The sequence below is a fragment of the Euprymna scolopes genome, chromosome 44 (assembly GCF_053919585.1).
Source record: "Euprymna scolopes isolate OS-2025 chromosome 44, ASM5391958v1, whole genome shotgun sequence".
NCBI classification, from domain to species: Eukaryota; Metazoa; Mollusca; class Cephalopoda; order Sepiida; family Sepiolidae; genus Euprymna; species Euprymna scolopes.
The window spans coordinates 216,773-243,667 of record NC_136525.1 but is presented as its reverse complement, the minus strand read 5'-3'; the positions used below and the strand labels follow the sequence as shown (position 1 = coordinate 243,667).

The 26,895-nt window shown below is 35.1% G+C and overlaps 1 protein-coding gene across 1 annotated transcript; it reads left to right on the top strand.

Moving 5' to 3' along the window:
• The first annotated feature begins 25 nt into the window (after nucleotides 1–25).
• LOC145268638 (uncharacterized) lies at nucleotides 26–9,460 on the top strand. The gene is made up of 2 exons (XM_080124115.1): nucleotides 26–182; nucleotides 5,930–9,460. Exon 2 carries the CDS (start codon nucleotides 5,967–5,969, stop codon nucleotides 6,720–6,722), a length of 756 nt encoding a protein of 251 aa, XP_079980241.1. The 5' UTR covers nucleotides 26–182; nucleotides 5,930–5,966; the 3' UTR covers nucleotides 6,723–9,460.
• The last annotated feature ends 17,435 nt before the right edge of the window (nucleotides 9,461–26,895 follow it).

The window sequence follows — 26,895 nt, the reverse complement described above, 5'->3', positions numbered from 1 at the left end:
GGTCGCATTATGAAATCATAAATACATTACCCCTCCTCGTCTGGTCCTTAGAGTGGGTGGACTGCAATGTAGATATAAGAAACGTGCAAAAAACGATGGGATTGTCTTCTCCGCAGAAACCGCCTGAGCATCAACGTTCTTCTGAACAGCATCGACCCTCACTCCGTCGTCATTTTACTGAGGTAAGTCCGATATTTTTCACACACACGCACACACACACATAAGTAAAAATCTCAATGCGTAAATGTATAACTCTTTCTATTTATTTTTTATTTAATGACGTGTAGGAATGCAAAATGTATTGAAAAAAGTTTGTGTTTAAAAAACATATCTTCGACCGTACCTTCGATCTTCGTCAGTGTAATGAAAGACAAGTGTGTGCCAAGATAATGATGTATAGGCATTGGGAAGATACCGTTTAAGTTTGGAGGTAGTAAGTAGCTTGGCTAGAATAGTTGGCACACATAGATATACACGTATACACATACATGTGTGTGTGTGTACGCGTGCATAGGTACATACACGTATATCTACAAACATATATGAATACACACTTACCTACACATACATATATGCATACACATATGAAGGAAGGGAGGGGGTGGGGCAAAAAGAGATGTAGGGCAAAAAAGAAAAAAAATAGAAAGTCCTTGAGGAAACCCAAAGAAGAGTAATGGGTTTTGTTTTATAGAGAGTCATAAAATGTATCAGCCTGGCCATGTGGAGTTAGGGGTAGGGGAGGAATTTTTCCCATCAAAAGGTAAGAAAAATCGATATATATATATATATATATATATATATATATATATATATATAATGTCGTAATAAATATTATATCTTCAGCTCTCACATCCATGATCGAGCACTTTTTGGATTTTTTTCATCACCTCCTGACACGCCACACACACACACACACACACACACACACACACACACACACATATATATATATATATATATATATATATATATATATATATATATATATATATATAAAGGAACCGTGTGTGTTTGTGTGTGAGAGAGTTCCCCATCGACTCTGAAATGGTTGGGCCGATTGTCATGAAATTTTACACAAATATACTTTATGTATTTGGCACTATTCTTAGATAGGTTTTATCGAAATGTTTTCGATTATTATTGACACCTAAGCAGCCCAACATCGCAAGAGCATTTGAGAAGTTTTATCATCACACAAGCAGAAAAGCCCGGAATATAGAATCAACAGTAGATTCTGTTATATTGAGGGGGCGCGTTCGAAATAAATGTTTCTGTTTAATGCACAATTAAACAAAGATACTCAACTTTTTTTTTATTTCAGACTTAAATTCAAGCCATTATCACTGCACAGCAGAAAACCCGACATGTTAATGAACACCGGGTTCTTTGATATAATAGGGCGCATACGATTAAATGTGTCTATTGACCAATTGAAGCATGACTCTTGGCTTTTGCATTTTAGACTTTAATTGGAGCCATTGTATAAACAAATTTTTTTTGATAAAATCAACAAAGAGTTTTTACGGTTCAATGTAGGCTATAATATTTGGTGGAATAAGTTACTGCAGGGATCTAGTGCAGGAAATCAATTGATTTAATTGAAAAATGGGCACAATCACTTATTTTGATGACAATAATTATAAGGAAGTGCGAAACACTTGTTGATCATCATTCGATCCCGGGCAACACCGGATTTCACTCTTATATATATATATATATATATATATATATATATATATATATATATATTGTTTATTTATATCTAACAACATATATATATATATATATATATATATATATATATATATATATATATATATATATATATATATATTGTTTATTTATTTTTTATTAGCGATTCTGTGGTATTTAACTCTTACACTCGACTAAGCGTTTTTGAGCGAGTTACCTGCCCTTTGTTCATATTTTTATGCCGCCTTCTTTTTTTTGGGTGGGGGGTATTTTTTTTTGTTATTATTTATATACTATTTATTAAAAATCTTATAAAATTATATACTATTTATTAAAAATCTTAATATTTTATTCATTAGATATTAGATGTTTATTTTATTCATTAGATATTAGATGTTTTTTATTATTATTAATTTTGTTTATTAAACATTTATTTTATTTTATTCAAATATTTATTAAATATTTTTACGTGCATAAAAGTTATCCATGGACACGTGTTTAATTTTTAACAAATAAATGTTTATTTTACAAATATTGCGTTGTAATTCGGTTTATAAACGTACACCATATGTATTTCATTTTAATATCACACACACACACACATATATATAGGTATATATATATATATAACTACTTCATTTACTCACATAAAATTAATATACGAAAGTATAGATTTATGCGTAAACTTTAAGTATTTACTTCAAAAGTGCTCAATACGTAGGTAGAGCTATATATAGTTTATAAATTACTATATATATATGTGTGTGTATGTGTGTGTGTGATATTAAAATATATATATATATATATATATATATATATATATATATTCATACATATGCATATACATATCAAGTAGCCCGGCGTTGCCCGTCGTAAAATACGCTAAAATATGATACTTTAATTAATGCAAACTTTATATCTATTATTATAGAGAAAATGTATTCATTATTATATTGCACATAATGTATATAATAATGATTTCAAAAGTTAAATAAAAATGACTTCGGTGCAATGAGCTGGAAGCAAAACCAAAACGTTTAGCGCTACAGCTATAGTTTTATTTAGCACTTCAGTCTTCGTCGTTACCTTCTGAGTAATCTGCAGAAAGCTAAAAATTAAGCGATTTCAAGCTAAAAGTGTATATATATTTATGCATGCTCAAAAGATAGGCGATTTTCTCCTGCCAAAGTAAACGGTCTTTTTTTTACAATTTAAACCCATCAGCAGCTATTTTTACAGTCTAAAAACCAAATCTATAGTGTTACTGAGGTTCAAGTACTCTATATATCAAGTTTAAAGTTTGTAGAACAAATATTCAGAGAGGAGTTTGGTAGAGGTGGTTCGCACACACACACACAGACAAGATCATTTTATACATGTATTAGCAGGTTGCCCGGCGTTACCAGGTATTAAAATACTCAAAAATATTATAATTACAATTGATGCAGATTTCATATTAAGTGTTATAGAGCCAATTCTCTATTGATTATTATATAGTACATAGTCACGATTTCACAGATTATAACAAAATATGACTTGGATACGATACGCTAAAATCCAAACCAGAACGGTTGACGCTCCAACCTTAGTCGTTACTTATCTCTCCAACGTCGTTAACGCCTGAGGTACTGACAGATAGATACAAAAGGTTAAAAATTGAGGGACTTTGAACTATGAATTTTTAGTTTTCCGCATGTGTAAAAGTTACAGCAGCAGTAATTTTATGTTAGACTTACCCTGTCAAGTTTAACTGTTTTTTTTTTCACTTTACAACTCTTAGCAGCAAATCGAATGTGTGCTACAAGTTTAAATATCCTATATATCAAATTTAAACTCAATAGACCATATATTTAGAGAGGAGTTTGGTAGACACGTTTTACACATATACCGACAAGTTTACACACACACACACACACACACACACACACACACACACATAATGTATATATATATATATATGATTTTCAGAATGTGAGAGATTGTATATAATAAATTCCACAGCCAAACAACGTCGCAGCCCACAAGAGCCATGACAGTCAAAGCACCGGAAGTCCAAGACTCGAGTCTTGGACTTCCGACTGTGGAATTTATTATATATATATATATATATATATATATATATATGTGTGTGTGTGTGTGTGTGTGTGTGTGTGTGTGTGTGTGATAGAACATTTTCATCTTAAATTCTGCGCAATTATGCAGAATGTAGAAATTATGCATAATAGAATTCAGCGTAATAGTGAAATGAAACCAATACTCTAAAAAGAAATAATAAAATATGGATAAGTAACTAAAGAACGCTCGTTTTTCGAAGGAATATGCACACCTTCATGTAGTCGCTCGCATATCTATGACTGAGAACATTAAAAAAATTTTTTAATTATTTCAAAATAGAAAAGATAAGCTTTTAATATCAACGTCAGGGCGAGAAAAAAACTTAACTTTATATGTGTATAAATAGAGAGATAATAATGGATTTCGACGTATCACGTACGCTACAACAACTAATTCGTTCGGAAATCCATACAGGACTTTTTTTTATAGTGGTGAAGGCTTTGTGTAGAACGAACCACACTTTTTGGTATAACTGCTAATATCTCTCCGAACAATTGCTGCTACAATGCCGAGCAGATAGAAGACCTCAGGTTTTAGATCAGAGTTTTCTTTCTCCATGTTTTAACGAAGACTGGCGCTGCATGTCTGCCAGTGGATTAAACGTACTTCCAGATACTAAGATGGAAATTTGTCAATTTTGTATTTGATTATTGTAAAAGTTGCAAATTCATTTTTGTGTGTATTGCTATTTTTACAGGGTGATTATTTTTGGTTTTAGAATTATTTATGCTATCTGTAAAAACACATCTTCTCTCATTAAAGTCTTGCCAGCTAAGAAAGTTAGAGGTGTCCTGTTGAAAAGCGTATTGACACTTGAACGAAAGGCAATACTATTTGGGATTATGTCTGACAATAGATTGCGGGGAGTTAAGTAGTGAGATTCTCTTCACATTGCATTTATACTTCTGCATGTCAGTACAATTTGGGAAGAAGGAAACAAAGTCGGAATTCCGAAGTCTAGCAGCCCAAAAGGGATAAACTATTTGAATAGAAGGATTTCCATTATCTAAAGAACTTAACTGCAAGAACCTAACGTCGTCATCTCCACTGACGGGGATATATAAGCGACTGGGAACCGCTTGTGAAATTGATATTTCTATGAAATTTCCTCTTTCTTAGGAAGCCGGTTAAACCCGCCTTAGGTTAGTACCGCTTCGATAGGGTAGGGTATAGTAACTCTAAATACAACAACATATGTAAAAAAAAGTGCTATTTGCTTGACAACATCGCCGACTCCAACACTGAATTCGTGGTCTTCTTTTTCGCCTTCTCTTCTTGCCGTGTCGTCTCTTACACTGGAAGTTGCCGAGGAGAGTGTTGTACACCGGTTCACAAGTATAAAAAATAAAATAAAACAAAACATAACAAAAAACACACAAAATCCAAAACATTCTGCAAATATCAGTTGCACTCTGTGTGTGGGTGTATAACACATCGACCCTCTACATGCTAAGATCCACAGCTATGTCTATTCTTGAAGCCGTGTTCATCGGTTGTCGTCAGCTTATGTCGATATGCTTCAGCCACAATCAGCGTTCTACTCTCCTCAACTATAACTGTCGTCACCCGTCGCAAAACCCATGGTCATTCCTCGAACTATCCGTAAAATAACTGAATATATATATGGTTCTTTACTCCTCATTCACTTCCACACCTTGATTAACAATCATATTTTAACTTGCTTTTGTATCTCTTTGTGAACAACTTTCTACCCTTTTATTTTTGCACCAATCCACAAACTCCAACAGATTTTAGACTCTAAACTCTAAGATCCACAGCTGTTCTGTCGAGGCCGTATTCGTCTGCTACCGTCAGCTTATGCCTATCTGCTTCGAGCTACGACTCGTAGCTCTCCTTAACTATAATTGTCGTCAACCCTCACAAACGAAAGATTCTAGGAGTGTTTAATTGTCGTAAATTGTCGAACACTGTCGAAAAACCCATAGCCACGCATCGACCTGGTCGTAAAATAACTATATATTGCGCCCTTTTCCTATACCTTTGTTCTCGTAAAATTATTTCCCTATTTTATACTTTTTCCTCGTTTTTTACTTCCTAACAATTGGGGGGGGGGTGCGTCCATATGAAATTAATGTTGGTTTTTATCTTGTTTTTTTTTCAGTGTCAAACTCCGAAAATTACTGAAGCTGAGTTCCTTAATGGACGTCATGTATTACGACGGGACGTGCGTGCCCTATCAAAACTTTGGATACAATTATACGAGGGGCTTCCCGAAGTTACACAGGGATACGATGCGCCGGGATCTTATGGTTACATCTGGAAAGAACCGAACATTTGAGGATTTCATGGAACTCATGTCAGGAATGACTATGGATTTTGGTGGAAGAATGATCGATTCCCAAGGTAGAATCGTTGATCCAAGTTTTTTTGACGAATACTACATCGATTATGACAGGTTCCCCTATTTCCATGATACGATGCGAAGCCCCCGATTTATGTACAGTGGTATGTACGGGTTCGGTTCTGGAGACCACTCCTTCTATAGAAGCATGTACAACGACGACATGTACAGAGACATGTACCATGGAGGCATGAACCCATTCATGCAAAATCGCTCAATGATGGGCCGTATGTATTCTCCGAGTCGTTTCATGGACGACCCTTTCTCCATGCGCTATCGTCCACGGATGAGCTATCATTTAATGGATTCGCAGAACCAATTCAACGATCAAGAAGTCGGCCAAGGAATGTTCGGACGCATGTCACATAATATTGGCAGATCAATTGGACGTCCACTCGAGGAACAGAGTATAGCCAGTCGCCTTTCGGAAAGTCATAATCTGCAGAGACGTCTTTCGGAAAGCCACGCACGCATTGAAGCCGCCAATAACCAGAGGAAAGCATCCCGGGCAATGAATTTTCCAGAAGAATCTGCCAACATGGAATCAGCTTGAAATAATTCCAAATTACCGAAATAGTCTTCAAATAATGAAAAAACAAATTTATTAGAAAAAAATATATATTTTTTAAAACGCAATGTATAACTATGACAGAATATATATATATATATATATATATATATATATATATATATATATATATATATATATGCGTGTGTGTGTGTGTGTGTATGTATACATACATAAAATAAAAAGTGCAAAATCATAAGGTCGTTGGAATTACATTAAAAATATTAGTAAAATGATCTCAAAACCAATACTTTTTAAAAGTGATCAATAGAAAGTAACGTTTTCTATATATATATATATATATATATATATATATATATATATATATATATATATATATATATATATATATTTTATCTGCTTAGTTACACATGTTTCGGTTACTGAGCAGATAAAACGGTAATAAAAATATATTTATTTGCTCTGCAATAGTATTGAGCACTTTCTCCAGGTTTACTAATTAACATTATATATATATATATATATATATATATATATATATATATATATATATATATATATATATATATATATATATGCGTGTATGGGTGTGTATGAATGTGTGTGATTATATAACGTTTGCAAAATAAAAACTGTAAAATCCACAAGTTGTTTGAATTATATATATATATATATATATATATATATATATATATATATATATATATATATATATATATATATAAATACGTAAAAGTGAATTAAGGAAGTTTTAGTATTATTTAATATTTCTTTTTTGAGTATACTGTTGAACAATAACTTTATGTAAGGTATAACTTTATGAACACAATTTTAAATAACACAATTTTAGTAAGTAAATTATACCTTACATGAATTATTGTCCGTCAGGATACTCGAATAACAAATATTAAATACTATTATAATCTCCGTTTTTTATTTAGTTGGGATTACTATATAAATATTAATATATTAAGCTTTTGGCTTGTAAACTTAATTTTGATTTCTTGATTGTTTATATATATATATATATATATATATATATATATATATATATATATATATATATATATATATCATAAATCTGAGGACCGTCCAGGCGTCCTTGCTTGTTTGCCTGAATCTTATATTATAATAAAGTCGTATTCTTGTCTGTTTATTCACAATTTAATTAATATGTACAATATGCACACTATTTTGCAAATTAATTTTCTTTTTAAAGATGGAATTATATACACTTTTATATACACTTTCATTCTAGTATGTATTGAAAAGAAATCTACATGATAAAATACACTTTCTATTGTTTACATAAATAATACCGTTTTTGTGTTAAGAACAAACCATAATATCCCCCAAATTAATAAAAACATGTTTATATATGTAATAGTCCTTAAATACATACTTCAAGCAAGTGCTCTACATAAACAGTTCTTTGTTTCTACGAAAAGAATTCGCCAGACCGACTGTTATCCTAAGAAATTCCTTTGACGGAACGAAACACTTGCGATAAGTGTACATTCGTATACTACTGCCAAACCCGAGAGTATTTAGCCGTTATATATATATATATATATATATATATATATATATATATATATATATATATATATATATGTATATATTGTGAACCGTCCGGGAATGCTTGCTTGCTTGAAATTTGTATTATAATAAAGTAGTATTCTTGCCTGTTTTTTTTTGTTCACAATTTAATTAATATGTACCAAAGATACACTGTTTCACAGATTAATTTCCATACTAAAAATGGACTTATATGCACATTTATTCTAACATGATATATATATATAGATATATATATATATATATACCATTTATTCAAAAGAAATTTACATTCAATTAATACCATCATTTGCATATTAAATTAAGAAAATATATTTTAATAATTTATTCGCTTTCATTAACTGTTTACTGTCATAGAATTGTTATAAATTGTTCTATTTAGAAATATTATTTTAAGTTAATTTATTTTCATTTCTTTCTTTATTCAATTTCATTTATGTTCCATTGTTTATAACAGATAACAGTTGCGTTTAAAATCCAAAGTAAACACTTATTTAAGCCATGAGAGTAAACTATAGACGTTACTTCACGTTTGATTTTCATAGACAAATGGATGTGTTTTCTGTGTCCCTAAATCCAGCATATATGTAATATAGATTTTTAAACTTGTTAAATATAGTAGCGTCTTTAATAGTAAATTGAATATATGCTCAAAGATACGTAATACTTTCCAGGCATTAAAACAGTGTCCTTATTTTTCTTTATATATTCAGAATAATTTTAATTGAGAATATATATTATTTTACTATTCATTAAATAATTTAATGATTATTGGAGTAAAATCTATTATAAAATATTTTGAAGAGTGCCCTACCCTCTTAAAAAATTGAATCCATCCTTTAACACACACACACACACACACACACACACACATCTATATATATATATATATATATATATATATATATATATATATATATATTGTTCAATTTATTCAGCGCCATATGGTAAAAAACGGGATCCTGATGTTTGTTTTTCTTTTGTGTTTTATAATTATTGAACAGCTCAATTGCATAGTGATTGCATGGATATAAAATTTGTGCTGAATAGATGCAATTGATTGTAAATTTCTACCTTGCTAAATTTTTTTGCCGATGAGGAGATGCAATTGATTGTAAATTTCTACCTTGCTAGAAAAGTGAAAATAAATTGAAATTGTAAAAAACATATTTACGCAATTATAATTGGTGTTGGTGTTGAATTTTTCGATGCAGTGCATGATTATTGCAAAATATTATTCATTTAGATATGGAAAATTATAAGATGACTATTGCAAACATGGAACCGGTTATTGTATTGATGTGACGTATGAACAAAAATAGACGAATGAAAGAAGGTTTTATTTCTTTTTGTTATTTTTTATCTTTGTATATCCATTTATTTTCTAAAACACAAATCAGTTAACATGAATTCATTGCTTGATATAACCGGTACAGTGGAAGTCTTTAATATTTCAAGAATATCACCCCTTTTTAAAAAAGATAAGAGACCAAAGAATGTCCTTAAAAATGGAAAATATCGTTAATAGTAATTCATTTGAAATTTTACTGAATAATACACATATACACACTCATATATATATATATATATATATATATATATATATATATATATATATATATATATATATATATATATATATATATATAAGAAAAGTTTTTAATTTTTTGTCATAATATTATTTCGTATTCCTGCACGTCACCAATTGAAAACGAATAAAGAAAAGTTATAAGCTTTTATACTTTTCGTATTCTTTATATATATATATATATATATATATATATATATATATATATATATATATATATATATATATATATATTAGTTTGTTGGTTAAATTTTAAATTCTGAAAAACAACATATAGACATATATATTTGAATTAAGAATTTATTGTTTAACAAAAGGAATATATAGAAGGGGTTATGTTAATTTCCTTAATCCATTGATTTTCAATAATGGCTCATATCATCAGAGGAAATGAAATGCGGTTAGCAAAATGTTCAGCTGTGAGTAGACACATATTTTGCTTTTCAGCACAAATATTGAAAATAGTTTTTTGAGTGGTTGTGGATAATTATATGGAAATAATTATACGAAAAGAGAAATTGATACAACCTGGGCAGTCCATTATCGGAAGGAGTACAATGTCCTCCGGGGTTATAAATCCAGGTGGACAGAAAATAGGTTCAGGGGAGAAAGTAATATTCCCATACAGCAAAAAAGCGTATTGCCCTTGTTGATTTTCCGAAAGGTATATGGGGCAGCCGTATTCATTGGTGTGTTGAGTGTATGCTGGTGGATGTAGTCCAAAAGCTTTTTCAGTGTTGACACAGTGTATCCGATGTTGCGTGGATATACCATTCCATTGTAATTATCCCCGTGGGCAATAGAATTTGAGCATTGAATTATGTAGGCAATGGACCTGGAAATCAATAGTATGGGTAGCAAAATAGCAAAATAATCCGGGAGATGATATTCAGAACGGTGCATTGGACGATTAGCTTCTAGTGTGAATCACGGTATATAGCTAGTTCACTTTCTTGTTGAAAGTAGGTGAGGGAAGCCTTTTGGATGCGGGGAAAGAAGATAATGAGGTGAAGTAGAGAGGGTAAAGAGAGAGGGGAAGGGTTAAATTGGGCGGGCAGATAGTTGCTTAATGGAATTTCTTCGGGAGGGGGGTTGTATTTTAGTATTCTGTAAGAGTGTTGACCTCTTGATTTTAAGTTCAAATGGGAAATAGATATTCTTGTGATTTTCAATGGGAGTGTGCATGATATGGGGTGGGTGTGATGTGTGGTGTATATATATATACTTTTTATTTGTTTTACATAAGCATTAATATGTTGCTAGGAAAGTTATTTATTCTATTTGCAAGACTTACATAGAAAAACACCCAGAAATATAACCAAAACATTACAGATTCTAATTTAGTACGTCCTCGAGAAATTTAAACATCAATTAACTATCTCCATTAGACACTAAGAGAGATCGGCTATACCCTCCATTCGGTATTATATATGTGTGTGTGTGTGTTTGTGTGTGTGTGTGTGCGTGCATGCGTGTGTGTGCATGCATGTATGCATGTGTGTGTGTTTTTATGGGGAAAATATGCTTATTCAATTATATTTCACCTTTTATTTTTATAACACTTTTATTTAATGAGCTCACTGTATATTAAATATAATAACAGAGCATATGCAAACAATGAATTCTAAATTCAGTATTTCACTCTTTATTTGTATCATTGGAATGTGGAGTAGAGACTGTTATATATATATATATATATATATATATATATATATATATATATATATATATATATATATAGTAGTGATGGGCTGATTCCAATATTTTTCCAAGTTCCGATACGATTATTGGTTCCGTAATAAATTTCTGATTCAGATATGATTACTGATCCTGTACTATATTCCTGATCCAATATGATTATCGATTCCGATTCCGACTTTTTAATGTAATTTTTTTTTTTAATATTTAACTGTAAAGGCGTTATTTTGCAGGATTACTGTGAAAACATGTTAAATGTGCAGATATTTTCTAAAACGTACAGGTACACTTGTGATGGATTATCTATCGATGTTAGTTTTACTAGCAGTTTAAAACCAATAGATTTTCATTATTTTATTATTACTATCAGCAGTAAAAGATTCGGGTTCTAACAAAATAAAATAAAAAGCCAATTAAAAGAATCGTTTTTAGCATTGGAAATTAGGCACAAATTTATAGGATTTCGCTGCTTTTCGGGTTTGTCAGGGTATTTTCGTCGAGGGGGTACAAGGGCTTGTAGATCGTCAGAGCATCTACAAATAAAATACTTGTAAAACAGGCAGAGTGATGCAACATTTCGTCGATGGGAGAGAGGCTGAAGCTTAGATGACAGTTTGGGACATATCAGGTTGGTGACTCTCTTATGAAGGATAATGACAAAGAAAAATTTGCGAGAAATAAGATAATAAATAAAAATAGGGTGTTTGTTACAGAACAAGGACCGTTGTTTGAGTAGAAAACTTGAGTGACACCTTCGTGGTAACCCCAGAACGGAAGTCATTGAAAAAACGTACTTTCACACAGACATTTTTGCATTTCTTGGCTAATAAAACTTCAATAATGAGGGGTGTGCACGCACTTAAACTCTTATGGGGTGAACTGATCTATTTAAATCGATTTACCCAGAGGACAATAAATTGAGTTACGAGGTGCCTTAAAAAAATTTCCAAACTTTTTACGTACAGTAACTTTTATTGATAGTACACAGATGGAGCTGTAGTCCCCTTGAAAGTAATCTCCTCTGGCTACAACACTTGTACCGTGTCAACAAATTTTCCTCCAGTGTGAGTGTGCCAATGACCCTCGTAACAGCTTCTTCCATCTTTTCAGTTATCTCATAATATCAACATCTAAGGTTTTCCTTGAGCTTAGGGAATGACCAAAAGTCACAAGGAACGAGGTCTGGACTATACAGAGAGTGGGGAACTGTCTTGATGCCGACCTTGGTCAAATAGTCTGTAACAAGAATGGAATTATGGACGTGTACATTCGCACAAATATTCTGTACCTTCAGTTCCTCACGAATAATTGTGTGTACAGTTCCCACACTGACATCAACTGTGCACTTATTATATTTACAGACACACGACGGTCTTCATCCATGAAATTCTTTATTTGGCCAATCAATTCTAGTGTTCTGACTTCCTTACTCCTCCCACACTTCTCACCATTTCTCACAGACTCCCTGCCTTGAATCTCTTATGCAACTAAAAAACTGATGCTCGATTCATACAAAATGGTTCAAAAGCAGTCTGAAGCATTCCATACGTTTCTGTGGCATTTTTCCAAGTTTAAAACAAGGTTTTATTGCATATCGTTCTTCTGAAGTGTCTTCACGTCCAGATTGTATTTTTTGAAATTCACTAGCTGTGACAATCTGGCTTTAGTAGGGTGTATTCCACTTCCTGCTGTATCTGTTTATTTGAACTTGAAATCAAAAAATTGATCAGTCATCTCATAAGGTGTATGGCAATGACATACTGAATTTTCAATGGTCTATGATAAACGACCAAGTTCTCTCCGATTCTCTCTCCTCTGATCTTGAGCAAGTAGTACAATGGGGAAAGAGGTGGCTTGTTACTTTAATGCATCTAAAACCAGGCTATTATCCTTACATCATCAACGTCCTGACCCCTATCTGGCATCAATTGAAATGAATGGCTGTCGTCTTGGGGAGGCCTCAAGTTTTGATCCTTCTATTGATCCAGTAGATATCTCACTGCTGATGCAATTCTCTATCTATATAAGAGCCAAGTACGTCCAAGGATGAAGTACTGTTTCCACATGAGTTTGTTTCTTCTTTATCTTTATTTTCATGGCAGGTGCTCGACTGAGCTCCAATCTATGGTCTCCCCCTCGCCAAACTTTCACAAGAAACATCTGTCTAGCAGAAATCACTATCAATAATTACCCCCTTCTTTATCTGTGCCTAAACCTAAACCTAGATTCCATGAACAAAGCTTCTTTCTTGGAACTGCACACCTATGGAATTGTCATCCCTTTTCCTGCTTTCCTGCTGACTACAATATGGTCGTCTTTAAGTCTAATGTAAACAAGTTTTTGATGAGCTGTTCTATATAAGTTTACAAATTTACCGAATTTCCATCACTAACGATTACTATATTGTCCAATTTCTACTTTAACCCTTATCCTCGAGTGGCCTCTTGGCCTTGATAAGTGGTGATGCCTATGTAAAAAAAAAAATTAAAACAATAATTTTAAATGCATGTCCAAAAATAGTCTGGAAAGGTATTGAAGGCTCCTCGTACATCTAACCGTTGGAGCAGCAATTCGTAGCAGTTATGACCCAAGAATCATGACATGTACATACGCTTTTTGTTGATAATACCGTGTCTTGATGATTACCAGATGCAAGGCCACAACTGTAACTAGATGTAACGGGACGAACTACTCGCCTTTATTTTTCTTACCAACGCGTAACCGCTTCCTCATATGTTTTTTTTTAATTTATCATTTTGTAAACAGTTTTATATCAGCAGACAAAAAAGTTCACAACGGTGAAACGGCTGTATAATCGTTTATACACGCAGTGGTGAGTGAAAAGAGAACCAGTAAAGTTTTGTGAATCAGCAAGGTATAACCTTTTTGTACCAACTTGATTCTGTTGTTTGCATTGGTGTTATTTACTGCCATCTCATTGCAGGAAGATGTGACACAAGTTCAGAAAGAGGGTAGAACTCAAACCGCACCCCTGAAAGAAAAAACAATCTATCGATCTAAAATTTCTTGGGCAGCCCCGTTGACATTCCTCGGTCTGAGCGTCTCAGGAAGTAAGCAATGAACTTACTCCATCCTAAAAATGAGATGTAAGGCCTGGGAGCGTGAACCTCTTAGGAAAACTCAGAAGAAAGGCCTCAGTCCAACAGATAAAAGATCACCAAAGTGGCTCATTTTCTGTTGGACGGATCGTCGAAATCAGAACCTAGACTTGCAAGAGGCCAGAAGCACAACCGACGCCAAATGAATGGTGCAGATCACTCTTATTGGCTTACTTTCCACCGCAGGAGGAGGTGACACAAGATCAGCAGAGTGGTCAACGCCACTAAAGAAGGAGCAAAGATTAGAGGTAAGGCCTGGGCTCATGGACTTCTTAGCATTAACCGGAACAATGCCTCAGCCCAACAGATAAAGGTCAGCGAAATATCCTAGATTCTGTCGGACTGATTATCGAGATTGAAACCTCGACTGGCATGCAACCAAACACGCAACCCGACGCTTGCGTTGATTTCTTTGATTATTCTGATACTTAAAGTAGGGGCCACAACGTTTTCCAACATTCCAGGGACACCTCTCAATAGCGTACTAGAAAACTACTCACGCGAGAGTACCCAGTACTTCTATAAGGCCACCATTCATCTATGCATGGTGTATTGTTGCTACATATTGATTGGTGCATTTGCCTCACCCTTAGACAGCATTTTAAAAAAGATTTGCCAACCTAACATGACGCACACTATCAACCAAACTCCAACTTTTGTCCCATCACTAAAACGTTGCATCACTGTGCCTGCTTTACAAGTATTTAATGGAATTTGCCCCGACAAAGTCCAAGTATTTATAACCCCTCGAAGTAAATAACCCAACTTACTCGACAAGCAGCAACATCCCACCCATACACTGTAGAAATTCCTAGATGCTAGAAAGCCTTCTACTCAAATATTTTTCCTTAAACTGCTAGACTTTGGAATTCCTGCCCGGGTTTCTGCTTTCCTAACTGTGACTTGAGATGCAAAAGTTCAAGTGTTATGTAGACAGACATCACACAGCTCAACTCCCTACATAGTATCCTTACAAATTTGGTCCCAAATAGTAGCCCATTACATCAAAATGGCACTGTGCCTTGTTTAGGGTGAAATAATCAATAAAAAAAAGAAAGTTGCTCATGTTGGAGGGAAGAGTAGTTTGATATAATCCTAATACTACAACATCTAAAAATGCTGAAATATGAAAAGTGGACATTAGCAAAAATACAGTTTTTTTGTTGTTGTTTTGTTTTTATTTTTGCTTTTGTTCGCCCCAAACAAGGTATATTGCCACTTGTAAGTAAGGGGTACGTTTTGGGATGCAACATTATAGGATGCAACATTGTAGTGATGGGAGAGGCTGATTGTTCGGGACCTGATAAATTTGAGATTTTTTGTTGACAGTTTAAGAACGAGAAAGTAGTGGTAAATAGAACAGCCCAACAGCAATAATTTATGCATGGACGAATGGTGATTCTGTAGAGGTATAGGTGTAAGTAAGTTTCTAGCACAGTAGAGGGAGCCAACCTTTTTTGCAGAAACCGTTGCAATGTCCTCAATGAATTTGTTCCAACTCATGTTGGAGGTGAATGTTAAGCTAAGGAGTTACAATAAAGGGCTGTAACGTAGGGTATTATTAGTCATGGCAACCAGTGGTTGAAGAGGTTTCTTGTAATCTTTAAAAGAAAGAAGATTAGTCTTAGTAGCAATAAATATTTTCCCACAATACGACCCCATTTCACTACAGACTGGCATTTTCTAAAATATCTGCATTATGTAAATCACGCAAAAGTATAGTATAATTAACAGTAAAAAAAATCGAAAATAAGCAAAACATGTCTCCTATTTTTAAAAATTCTGCTCGGATGGATCAAAGGGGATTGGAAACTGCAGTGTTATGACAACTGAACTTATTCATCATAACCTGAAAGTTTTATCCCTCCGTTGCAGATATTGCCGGTTTGAGACTCTAAGAAAGCAACCCATTTCATGGACTAGCGTCAGAAGAAGAGATGAGTTATTGAATTACTGGTAAAATTGCACTGAAAATGGCAGTGACTATGTAGAAAAATTCTAGAGTACAAAAGGTGGTTCAATTTGATGCTACCGCCCCCTCTTTGTAACTCTTTAACTTTTTAGTTAAAAAATAATATAGGAATTTTTACTTTAATTGTTTTTTTTAGAAAGTTTTGATATATATCAAAATCGCAAGAAAGAAGAAAAAGAAAAAAGTAGAATTTAGAACTAAGAAAGTTAAGAAATTAAAAAAAAAGGAAAGGAATCGTTGTAAGTTATTTTTGTCCTAAGAATAAATTGTTTATTTTTGGCGATTAAGGAGAAATGGATCCGTTGGTTAATTGCGTTAATTGATAATAAAATTGATTTGAAAATTCTTCGTCCCTAAATGTTTTCATATTCCTTAAAACGATGTTGAAGGCAACACGAAACCTCGCCCCTAAACAGCGTGGCAACTTAATTTAATACAAACAAGGTTTCATCTTTCTTCTTTCATAATTAAATATTGTATGTCTTCACCTAAGTGTGTGATTCAATCAGAGACGGTTTGTTGCTGAGTTATTGTGATGGGGATTGATAATTTTTATTATTTGAATTATTCAGACTACTGTTCTCATCTTGAGTGTTATTCACACAACATTTCCTTTCCAAAAGGGTGTGTGTCCTTATATAATTCATTATTGAAGCAAAAGTTCAGTTCTAAACAAGGGCGATTACCAAAGATTATCTCCTCTTTGGACCATTGTCAAGTTTTATCACGGGTTAAATAGTTTGTCAAAAAAGTTCTTATAATGCAATTATTCAATTCATGTTCCTGTAACAAATATATGCAATCAGTCTATCTATATATTTTATTTTCAATTATCATCCCCTGGACTTATGGGGTCAGCATTTTTCTCTTTTTTTTTTTTTTTTTTTTTTGCCGTTCATCCAGTTCATTGTCCGGCACAAAAAACACACATGCAAATTAACTTAAAATTAAATGGGGAGACCACTCATATTTTCTTTCTTTTTATTATCCTCTTTTTTTCAGTTATCTCACCTTAGTTTATGGTCTTATCTGGAGTCAAAGTTCACACAGGACAGTCTCTCGATTCATTCTCCTATAAAAGAAATCATAAGAAATATAAAAGTCAATTTTATTTGCTTTATTAGTTCATCTCTGGGTCCTTGGTGCTCAGAGTGCTTTTTTCCACTTGGATGACATCGGAGTCTGTATCTGCTATGATTGTAGTCATCTCGGCTTCTGCTAAGTTTTGACGAGAGTCACCCTCGCTATCAGTACAGGCAACCTTGAGGCGTTTCTTACTGTCAAGTCTTCTCACTCGCTTTCTCACTTTCTCACATACCACATCGCCGTCACAATATAAACCAGGACACTAGTCAGTCCATTGCTGCCCATGCTCCCAAAACAATCCGTCTTGCACTGACTTTTTGTAGCCATTCATCCGATTTCTCTGCTGTCGACAATTTCCGTTCCCTTCTGAGCACTCATTCTTAAATTATTAAATGACCGAATAACAACATTACGTGCCACAAATTCAACCGCCTTAAATTTCTTATTTTTCATTTTTCCCTTCTCTTCGCATTTAATCACAACAACACGAAAGGTAAAAATCACTTTTAAATTCCAACGGTTCACTTGTGCAAAACGATAATAAAATAAAAAACCCGTTACTCATCAACCACTTCACAATGTGACTCCCCAATAAATACGTAACGTTAACTATTCTCTCTTCTTAATTCAGCCTCTCTATTTTCGAAATACGACTCGAGCTTAAAAAATTATACTTACAAACACCAAAATTTTCTTTTCTTTTAATACACGATTGATATCATTCAGTAATCCAAAGGCACCAAACATTCTTCACTTAAAACACAATTCGCCTTCAAAGTTCCTCACAGATGACCAGGAAAAAATATAACTCAAGCCAAAGACAAAATTTACTCATCTGAATTGTAGTTTGACACGATCTCTAGAGGGTGAAATCTTGCATGACTAACGCCAACCACAACAGGTTAAAACTGGTGTACTTAAGTGGAAGCAATGGGACCGAAATTCTGTGTAATGGTCACCAAATGTGACCAAGAGTTTACAGGCTTCAAAAAAAAAAAAATAGTTGTGTCCGTGGATCTTTTCCTTTCTCACGATGTTTCCTGATTAATTTTAGGTTCATCTAGAACTTCTTTTTTTCTTTCTTTAACTTCGTAGAGTTAATCCTTGTCACGGCAACTAATATAACAAGACGTATACCGAAGTTATGAAACTCTTAAGGATCATATCTTGGTTTAAACGGCACCAATATAACACAATGAAGACCCGGCCTCTTCTAGTCAAAGATATAACACAAGGGAGACCGTAGTGTTCACGGTACATGTGTGTAGTTCTCGGTGGTTCTGATTCAAACGCCTACGGAAGTCAAATAGCGCAGTCTCGGCCGCTTCTACGTGCTTAGTGTGAGATCCCTGTAGTTCTTGTCTCAGTAGTGGTTCGCAGATGAAGGAAAAAAATAAGGCATCCAAAAAATATCTCAAAGGTCAAAATTACTCAACTCAAAGTCTCCAGGGAAGGTAGGTGTTACGGGCCAGATGCAGGACGTTAGGTTGGCTACTCTTTCCTCTTGTTTTCTGTTTGCTAAAAGAGATTACTTCAATTTTGTATCATTCATCTGCAAGTTAATCCCAAGTTCTGTAAGCGACGAATAACCAACCTCGACGCAAGTTTGTGTTTTGTTTGTACAGATTAATTATTAAAATAAATTCTGATTACAAGAAAAATTTTATTTGTGTACAATTATTAATAGGAGGCTTGTATCTATTGAATATACAACTTAACAATCCTTCTATCTAAAATATCCAGAGCTTGTACAATTTGTACAATTTTTTCTAGTTAATTCGTAATACCATCCCATTCTGCAACGCATTATCCTATCCCTAAGCCAACATAAAAATAAGAAAAGGAAACTTTAACCTAAAGGAAAAAACAAACCATGTTAACTCCTTCCAACAAACCTGTTTGCAAATATAGCTGCTTCCACTGCATGGACTCTTACTCAGCCCCTCCTCCAGTAACAAACAATGAAATAGCAATTCCCTGTAATCACTTTGAGGAGTATAATTTGTCAGTTGATATATAACCCTTAAAAACTAACCCATTTACATTAACCACCAACATGGGGGGGCGCAGAAATACTTGGATTAGGACCCAGTGGCGGGGACAACCATCTCGTTTCTGATGGACCCATAGATCTTCCCAGGTCATCCGTCTAGGAGAAAGAAAACTCTGAAGATAAACCTAAGTGGAGAAAGGCCTCTCCAGTCTTGGATGACAACCTTCTGAGAGCTGGTGACTCAAATAAATTACCGGTCTGCAAACCTAAACTGCTTAAGGAGTAGATAGGTACTGTCTATCACCCGGCTTCCATACTCCTTCGTTGCCTGTTAGCTAGGCGTAGAGGTAAATCACAGGGAGTCGACAGACCTTCAGTGGTCGATCTTGTTTCCTGACTAGGGCAATGAACGCCGTTTTCTCCACTCCTGACACATTCCATCCCCTAAACTGGGCACTTGGAAGTGTTTGAATGCCATAATGCCAGTACAAGTAGATTGGGTTGACCATCGTCTGATGAGTTGAGGGTACCGGATAGACAGTTCCTGGCTACTGTTCTCGACTGGTAATACAGGTGCCCTAACTCATTGGTAGCGCTTAGAGCGGCTGCTCCATCAACAGTTGTATAATATTTTAGTTTGTAGTGTCATGTCGTTCATGGAAAGGGACCCTGCACTCATCCCCGGTGGGCTATCCCGAGGCCACAATCCTAGTAGATGGCAGGACAACTGATGGTCTACTTGTGTTGCATGTATGGTATTCTGCATAACCACTTGTTCAGCATCCCTTACTTAAACTGAAACTCTTTAAAAAAATGACAGTACAATAAAAAATAACGCTAAAACCAGGCACAAACTCAAACAAAACCAACCTGCGTTCTCCCTTGAAGCTTGCATTTATGAACATTCGTGGGCTTAGAACTGATTTAAATGATGTCGAGGCATTTCTCCTAACAAACACTCCGGATATCTTAGCACTAAGTGAGACTAACCTACACTCCTCCATCCCCTCTTACTACTTTAACATGCCTGGATATCTCCCACTCTGTCGTAAGGACTCTGACAGACATATGCACGGGCTTGGAGCATATATTCGGAACACCCTCCCCTTGACAAGAGAAACTAAACTAGAATCGGACGATCAAGCCTTTATGTGCTTTAGACTTAACATGCAACATAACATTAGCTACTTTTATTTTCTCTACCGTTCTCCCTCGACCCAGGACTGTACCCTAATTAACAAAGTCTCTGACAGCATAGATACAGCAATTTCCCTCGACACTAGCGCACAAGTGCATGTGTTTAGTGACTTCAATGTCCACCACAGCAACTGGCTTGGGTTTTCTACTCACAGAGACGCAGCTGGTATGACTACATATAACTTCTCTATATCTTATATCCTATCACAGATGGTTACGTTTCCAACTCGTTTCCCAGACCAGCAAGAACAACACACATCACTTCTAGATCTGTTTCTGACCACAGTTCCCGATGACTGTGTAACTAATGCCCACTTGGGAACGCCAATCATGCAGTGGTAATAGTTGAAATCTCCCTAAACTCTAGAGCCAAAACTGAAGAGCCACCACTCAAAACAACGAGATATTATAAAAAGGCTGTCTGGGAAGCCATGAAGGATCTCATCAAGGACGCCCCATGGCAAAATATCTTTTCACTTCCTGCTGAACAGTGCACAAATGAGACCACTGAATTGTTCAAAACAGCAATTGAAGCACATGTTCTCACACGGAAATTTTATAGCAAGCCCCTCTCTCTCCAATAGTTTACTTCTACTTGTGCAGCTGCCATAGCGCAAAGGCAGCATACGTACCACAGATATAACCGACATAAGTCCAGTTCAAACAGTTAGAAGTATATAGAAGCCAGAAGTAACTGTAAGAAAGAAAGACATCTAAGAGAGAATTTACTGACACCACCAAAAAACGCATTGAAACACAAAAACAACAGTGTAGTAAATAATCGGCAATCAACAATCCCTCCCACTATCCAACAATCATGAGGTTGTTTGCTTTGCAACTGAGAAGGCTAACATGCTTGCCAGTCGCTTTGCCTCCAACTACACACTGGACCCTGCCAACCACCCCCTCCCTGACTTTTCTTTGTGGACAGACGCCACACTAGACGATCTGAAAATCACCCCTGCTCAGGTGCTATCATAAGAAAGTTTGACACTGCAAAAACATGTGGGCCTGATCTCATCCCGGCTGTGCTATTAAAAAAGTGTGCCGCTGAAGTAGCTCTAGTTCTCTCCAAACTTTACAACAAATGCCTTAATGAATCTTGCTTTCCTGCCTACTGGAAACTTGCTTCTGTAGTACCAGTTTTCAAGAACTCTGGCGAAAGAACTGACCCAGTAAATTATCGCCCCATTAGCCTCCTCCCACTTTTCACCAAAATATTTGAGACACTAATTAACCAAGCTCTAGTCCATCACCTTACAGATGCTAAACTCCTGACTGACCAACAATATGTATTTAGACAAGCCCATTCAACAGCAGACATGCTAACTGTAATCTCAGAACGTATATAACAGTCACTGGACAAAACGGGAGAGGGTAGAGCGGTAGCTCTAGATATATCTAAGGCTTTTGACAGGGTATGGCATGAAGGTCTTCTCAGGAAAATCAGATCATATGGTATCACTGTAAGAATACATGACATAATTAAATCCTTCTTAGATAAGAGAAAAATCCAGGTTGTCCTCGATGGTCGTACATCTAAACAATACAATATAAATGTGGGAGTGCCTCAGGGGTCTATCCTGGGACCTCTGTTATTCCTAATATTCATAAATGACCTCCCTGACAAAATTGCCTGTGAGATGGGTATATATGCTGACGACACCACACTCTATAACAGACACGACAGGAAAACAAGTGAACACATATCTAAAGAAATGGCAGAAGCACTAGAGCATGACTTCCGATTTGTAGTGGAATGGAGACATACATGAATGGTAACATTCAATGCTGCCAAGACAAAACTCGTTTCCTTCAATAATTACAAGAAATCTTTTCTACCACCAATAGCAATGGCCAATGACTCTTTATCTGAAAGTACATCCTTTAAACTCCTCGGCCTAACGCTCTCAACAATTACATCGAGAGTATCGCCAGGACCACTGCGAAGAAGGTAGGTTCTCTCTACCGAGCTAGAAAGATACTAATGCCCATAAGTATCCTATACCTCTATAAGGCCACCATTCGCCCATGTATGGAGTAATTGTCGTCATATTTGGGCTGGTGCATCTACCACTAGTCTCTAGTTCCTAGACAAGGTTCAAAAGAGAGTCGCCAATCTGATAGGTCCTGAACTGTCATCTCGACTTCAGCCCCTATCCCATTGACTAACTGTTGCATCCCTCTGCCTTTTCTACAAGTACTTTAACGGTGAATCCCTTGACGAACTGCAAGCACTTGTGCCCCCTCGACGTAAATACTCCCAACAAACCTGACAAGCAGTTAAATCTCACCCCTTTACAGTAGAAATCCCTAGATGTAAGAGAGCCTTCTACTCCAGTAGTTTATTCCCCAGGACTTTGGAATTCCCTTCCGGGTTTCTGCTTCCCCAACTGTAGAAGTTCAAGTGCAACGTGAACCGACATCCTGCTGCCCAATTCCCTACACAGTACCCCTGATGCGCATGCCCCTGATAGTAGCCCCCTACAACAAAGTGGCAATATGCCTTGTTTGGGGTGAAAATGTAATAAAAAAAAAAGTAGGAAAGTAAAACATTTTCTTATCACCAGCAGTATACAAACAGGACTTTTTTTCTACAACTGATTGCTCTTCTTTCTCTATCGGACGGTCAGTGATGACAGACCCAACTGTTGACTCATAACTGGTGACGGGCGACTGACTCAATTGACTCTAATCTCGCTCTGCAGCTCATTTTAAAGGAAGTGGTGGGTAGGTTTGCTTATCTGGGGTGCTCATCCAACTAATCCCTGTTCATCACGTTATACTCTGATTCACTTTGATAGACTAATTGACCACATTATTTATGCATATTAATTAGGTTATTCTCCCGAGAGAACCTCAAATTTTTCCATTATCCGTTTTCCCATACTGGCCAAATTACATCCTTAACTTTAAGGTCACTCCAAAGACAAAACATTGCCCGATAATAAGTAACAATCCTCTTCACAAAACAATATCACTATCAATATTCCCGAAATTGTTTTTTCCTTTGTGTATTTTGCATCAGTAATCAAACTATTTTAACCAGCAAGGCCACCTGCTGGTAACCTGGCATCGCTCACATAAACAAAAACTCTAATTTAGCTGTCATTTGCCTCTATGCTATGGCAATTGTCGACCGGAATAGGTGGTTATGTCACATAAAGTGCAGAAACGTATATTTAATTTGATTGACATAACATATTTTTCTTCCCTGAAACCACTCTCGCATAGACGTGATGTTGCTAGTCTCAGTCTTTTCTATAAATACTATTATGACATGTGTTCTTCAGAATTGTCTAATCTATTTCCTGCTTTTTTTGTTAAGCTATTAAAGTATTTGTAAAACAGTCACAAGGACGCAACATTCCAATGATGGAATAGAAGTTAGAGCTCGCTGAATAGTGTGGGTCTATTAGATTTTAGACATTTTTAGACCATTTATAGGAATTAAAGACTAGTGATAGATGCTTCAACCCAGATGTGGCAACAATACTCCACGCATGGACGAATTACGACTTTGTAAAGATATAGGATACTCTGTTGTAAGTAATTTTCTAGCATGGTAGGGGGAACTTACTTAATTTGTAATAACATTGTCCTCAATGTAGTTGTTCCAATTCATGTTATTTGTGAATATCAAGTCGAGGAGTTTGAAAGAAGGGCTCTCACGTATGATATTATTAGTCCTGGCAATAAGTAATTTTGTAATTATTAAAGGAAAGAAGATTAGTCTTAGTAGCATTAAAAGTTTTCATCTAGTTGCGGTCTTATTCCACTTCAGACTAAAGATGATTCTTGAAGGTTTCTGTCATCATCATTGGATACGTGTACATTTGTTTTTCCCTCATTTCTGTTATAGCTTAATATCATCAGCAAATATGCCCATCTCGTATGCAATATAATCAGGGAGGCCGTTTATGAATATCAGGAATAATAATGACCCAAGGATAGACCCCTTAGGTACACCTTCATAATTATCATGTTTTCTCTTATCTATGAAGCATCTGATTATGCTGATTTTTTATACTATTGCTTCATTGCTTATCAAGGCCCGGAGGCCACTCAAGCATAAGGATTAACGAGATGATCAGACTCATGGTGGGAGCAAACAAGGATTGGAATGGATTATCTAAGTATTCGTTAACTGAACAGGTGCAAAATGAATGGCCGATCTTCAAAAGTTAAACATATTTTCACCCCTCCCTTCACTTAAAAATTCACCAAAATTCAGAAAATCAACAATTGTAATGAAATTTCCAGCATTTATTAATTAACAATTAGAAAATATAATTAGCCGTAATCTTTTTTTAATTTTAGTAAAAATGGGTAGGTTTATAAATATAATGCGTCATGCAAACGTCGAGATTATGGTATTGGTTGTGAGGTTCATTATATTGTTAGTTTTTTGTTCTTTTCAATCGAAATTTACGAGTAACTCTAAATGGTGTCTTTTCATTTTCTATTCCCAGCAATGAGCAAACAAAAGACACCTTTACTAACGTTTTAAGTACTCAAAAAACGCATGAATTTGTTTTAGCTTTTTATGTAAGTATACATTGTTTTTGTTTGTTTTATTTTTCTTTATTTGTTATGGTAATCTGTAGTCAATGATATTCCTTTTAGTTGTTAAAAGAACGAAGTTTAGTCTTAGTAGCCAAAAATTAAAAAACATTTATGCATGTGCAAACCTTTTTTTATCATTATTTCTGACCGATTTTGTTGCTACTAAGCATGCAGCCACCTCAGCTGCAATCGTAATTCAAACATCTGGTATTTCACTGACAGTTAACAGGTAATTTACAATTACTTCTCAAGGGAGATAATTGGTAGCTTAAGCGATTAGAGCAATACTCTTCTGCATTACTAAGAGAAATTTACTATTCTGGGGGCACGGCTTAGCGGAGAAATAAATAACATAGTATAACTACAGGGAAAAGAGTACTAATAGTAGATATTTTGGTACTTGTAATAAATGAGTATTCAGGAAATTTCAATACTTACGGTTCCAGTCTTGAATGTTGATAGAAAATCCACAGTCAGTCCTGAACATAGTTGCGATGATTTACTAGTGAATGACAGTCTGTGCCGGGTGAAGAGTCTCACTCTTCTCAGGGTATAAATAGTTTACAATTTAAAAGCCACGAAAAAATGTAAAAAGACAGGCTCCACTAAGCATGCGAAAGATTAAGTTAAGATTTTCAGAGGTATATTACCTTTCTAAACTAACCCCCACTACATGGTGAGGAGTCATATCCTTTTCGCTGTAACTCTGTTAAATTGCATGAGGCATAAGCAGAACACGGCGGATATAGTGAAGTAAACTTTGATAACAAATCCTGTTATTCCACGAGTAGTAGTTTCAGTTGCGCTCATCAACGCACTGATGAACTAGTTCTGAGAATAGTCTGTCTAACAAAGAGAGTTATTTACAGCGCTTGCAAGTAGACGAGTTTTATGAATACTTTATAAGGGAGTGGGCGTCAGAGAATAGAGCTCAGTCGAACATCTACCACGAAAATAAAGATAGAGCAGAGATAGGCAAGTAACCTCTCTTTAGTGATTATTCGAGTTTACTAAAAATTACTCCTGTTGCATAACGGTAGAAGTACGAGGTAAAATTCAGTTGTAAATGACAGTTTTCTGGAGGTTGAAGGTTCAATCTTCAATGTGGGAGATACAAAGAATACAATTGTCAAATGCTTAAAACTTCTACCCAATCATGGCAAGCGGAACAAAACCATGCTACCCCTGTGAATTAAATAAAGGGTTCCGTTCGAAATTTCGTGAAAATTCCTGAGTTCAACAGAAAGATTCCCGAGTTCGCTTAGATATTCTTAAAGAAGGTCGGAGGTTACATCGGTCGAAACATTGTGTGAATAACACTCAAAATGAAAATAGTAATTGAAATAATCCAAATAATCCAACTTATAAACCCTAATCTCCAAATTTCATAAACATATTGC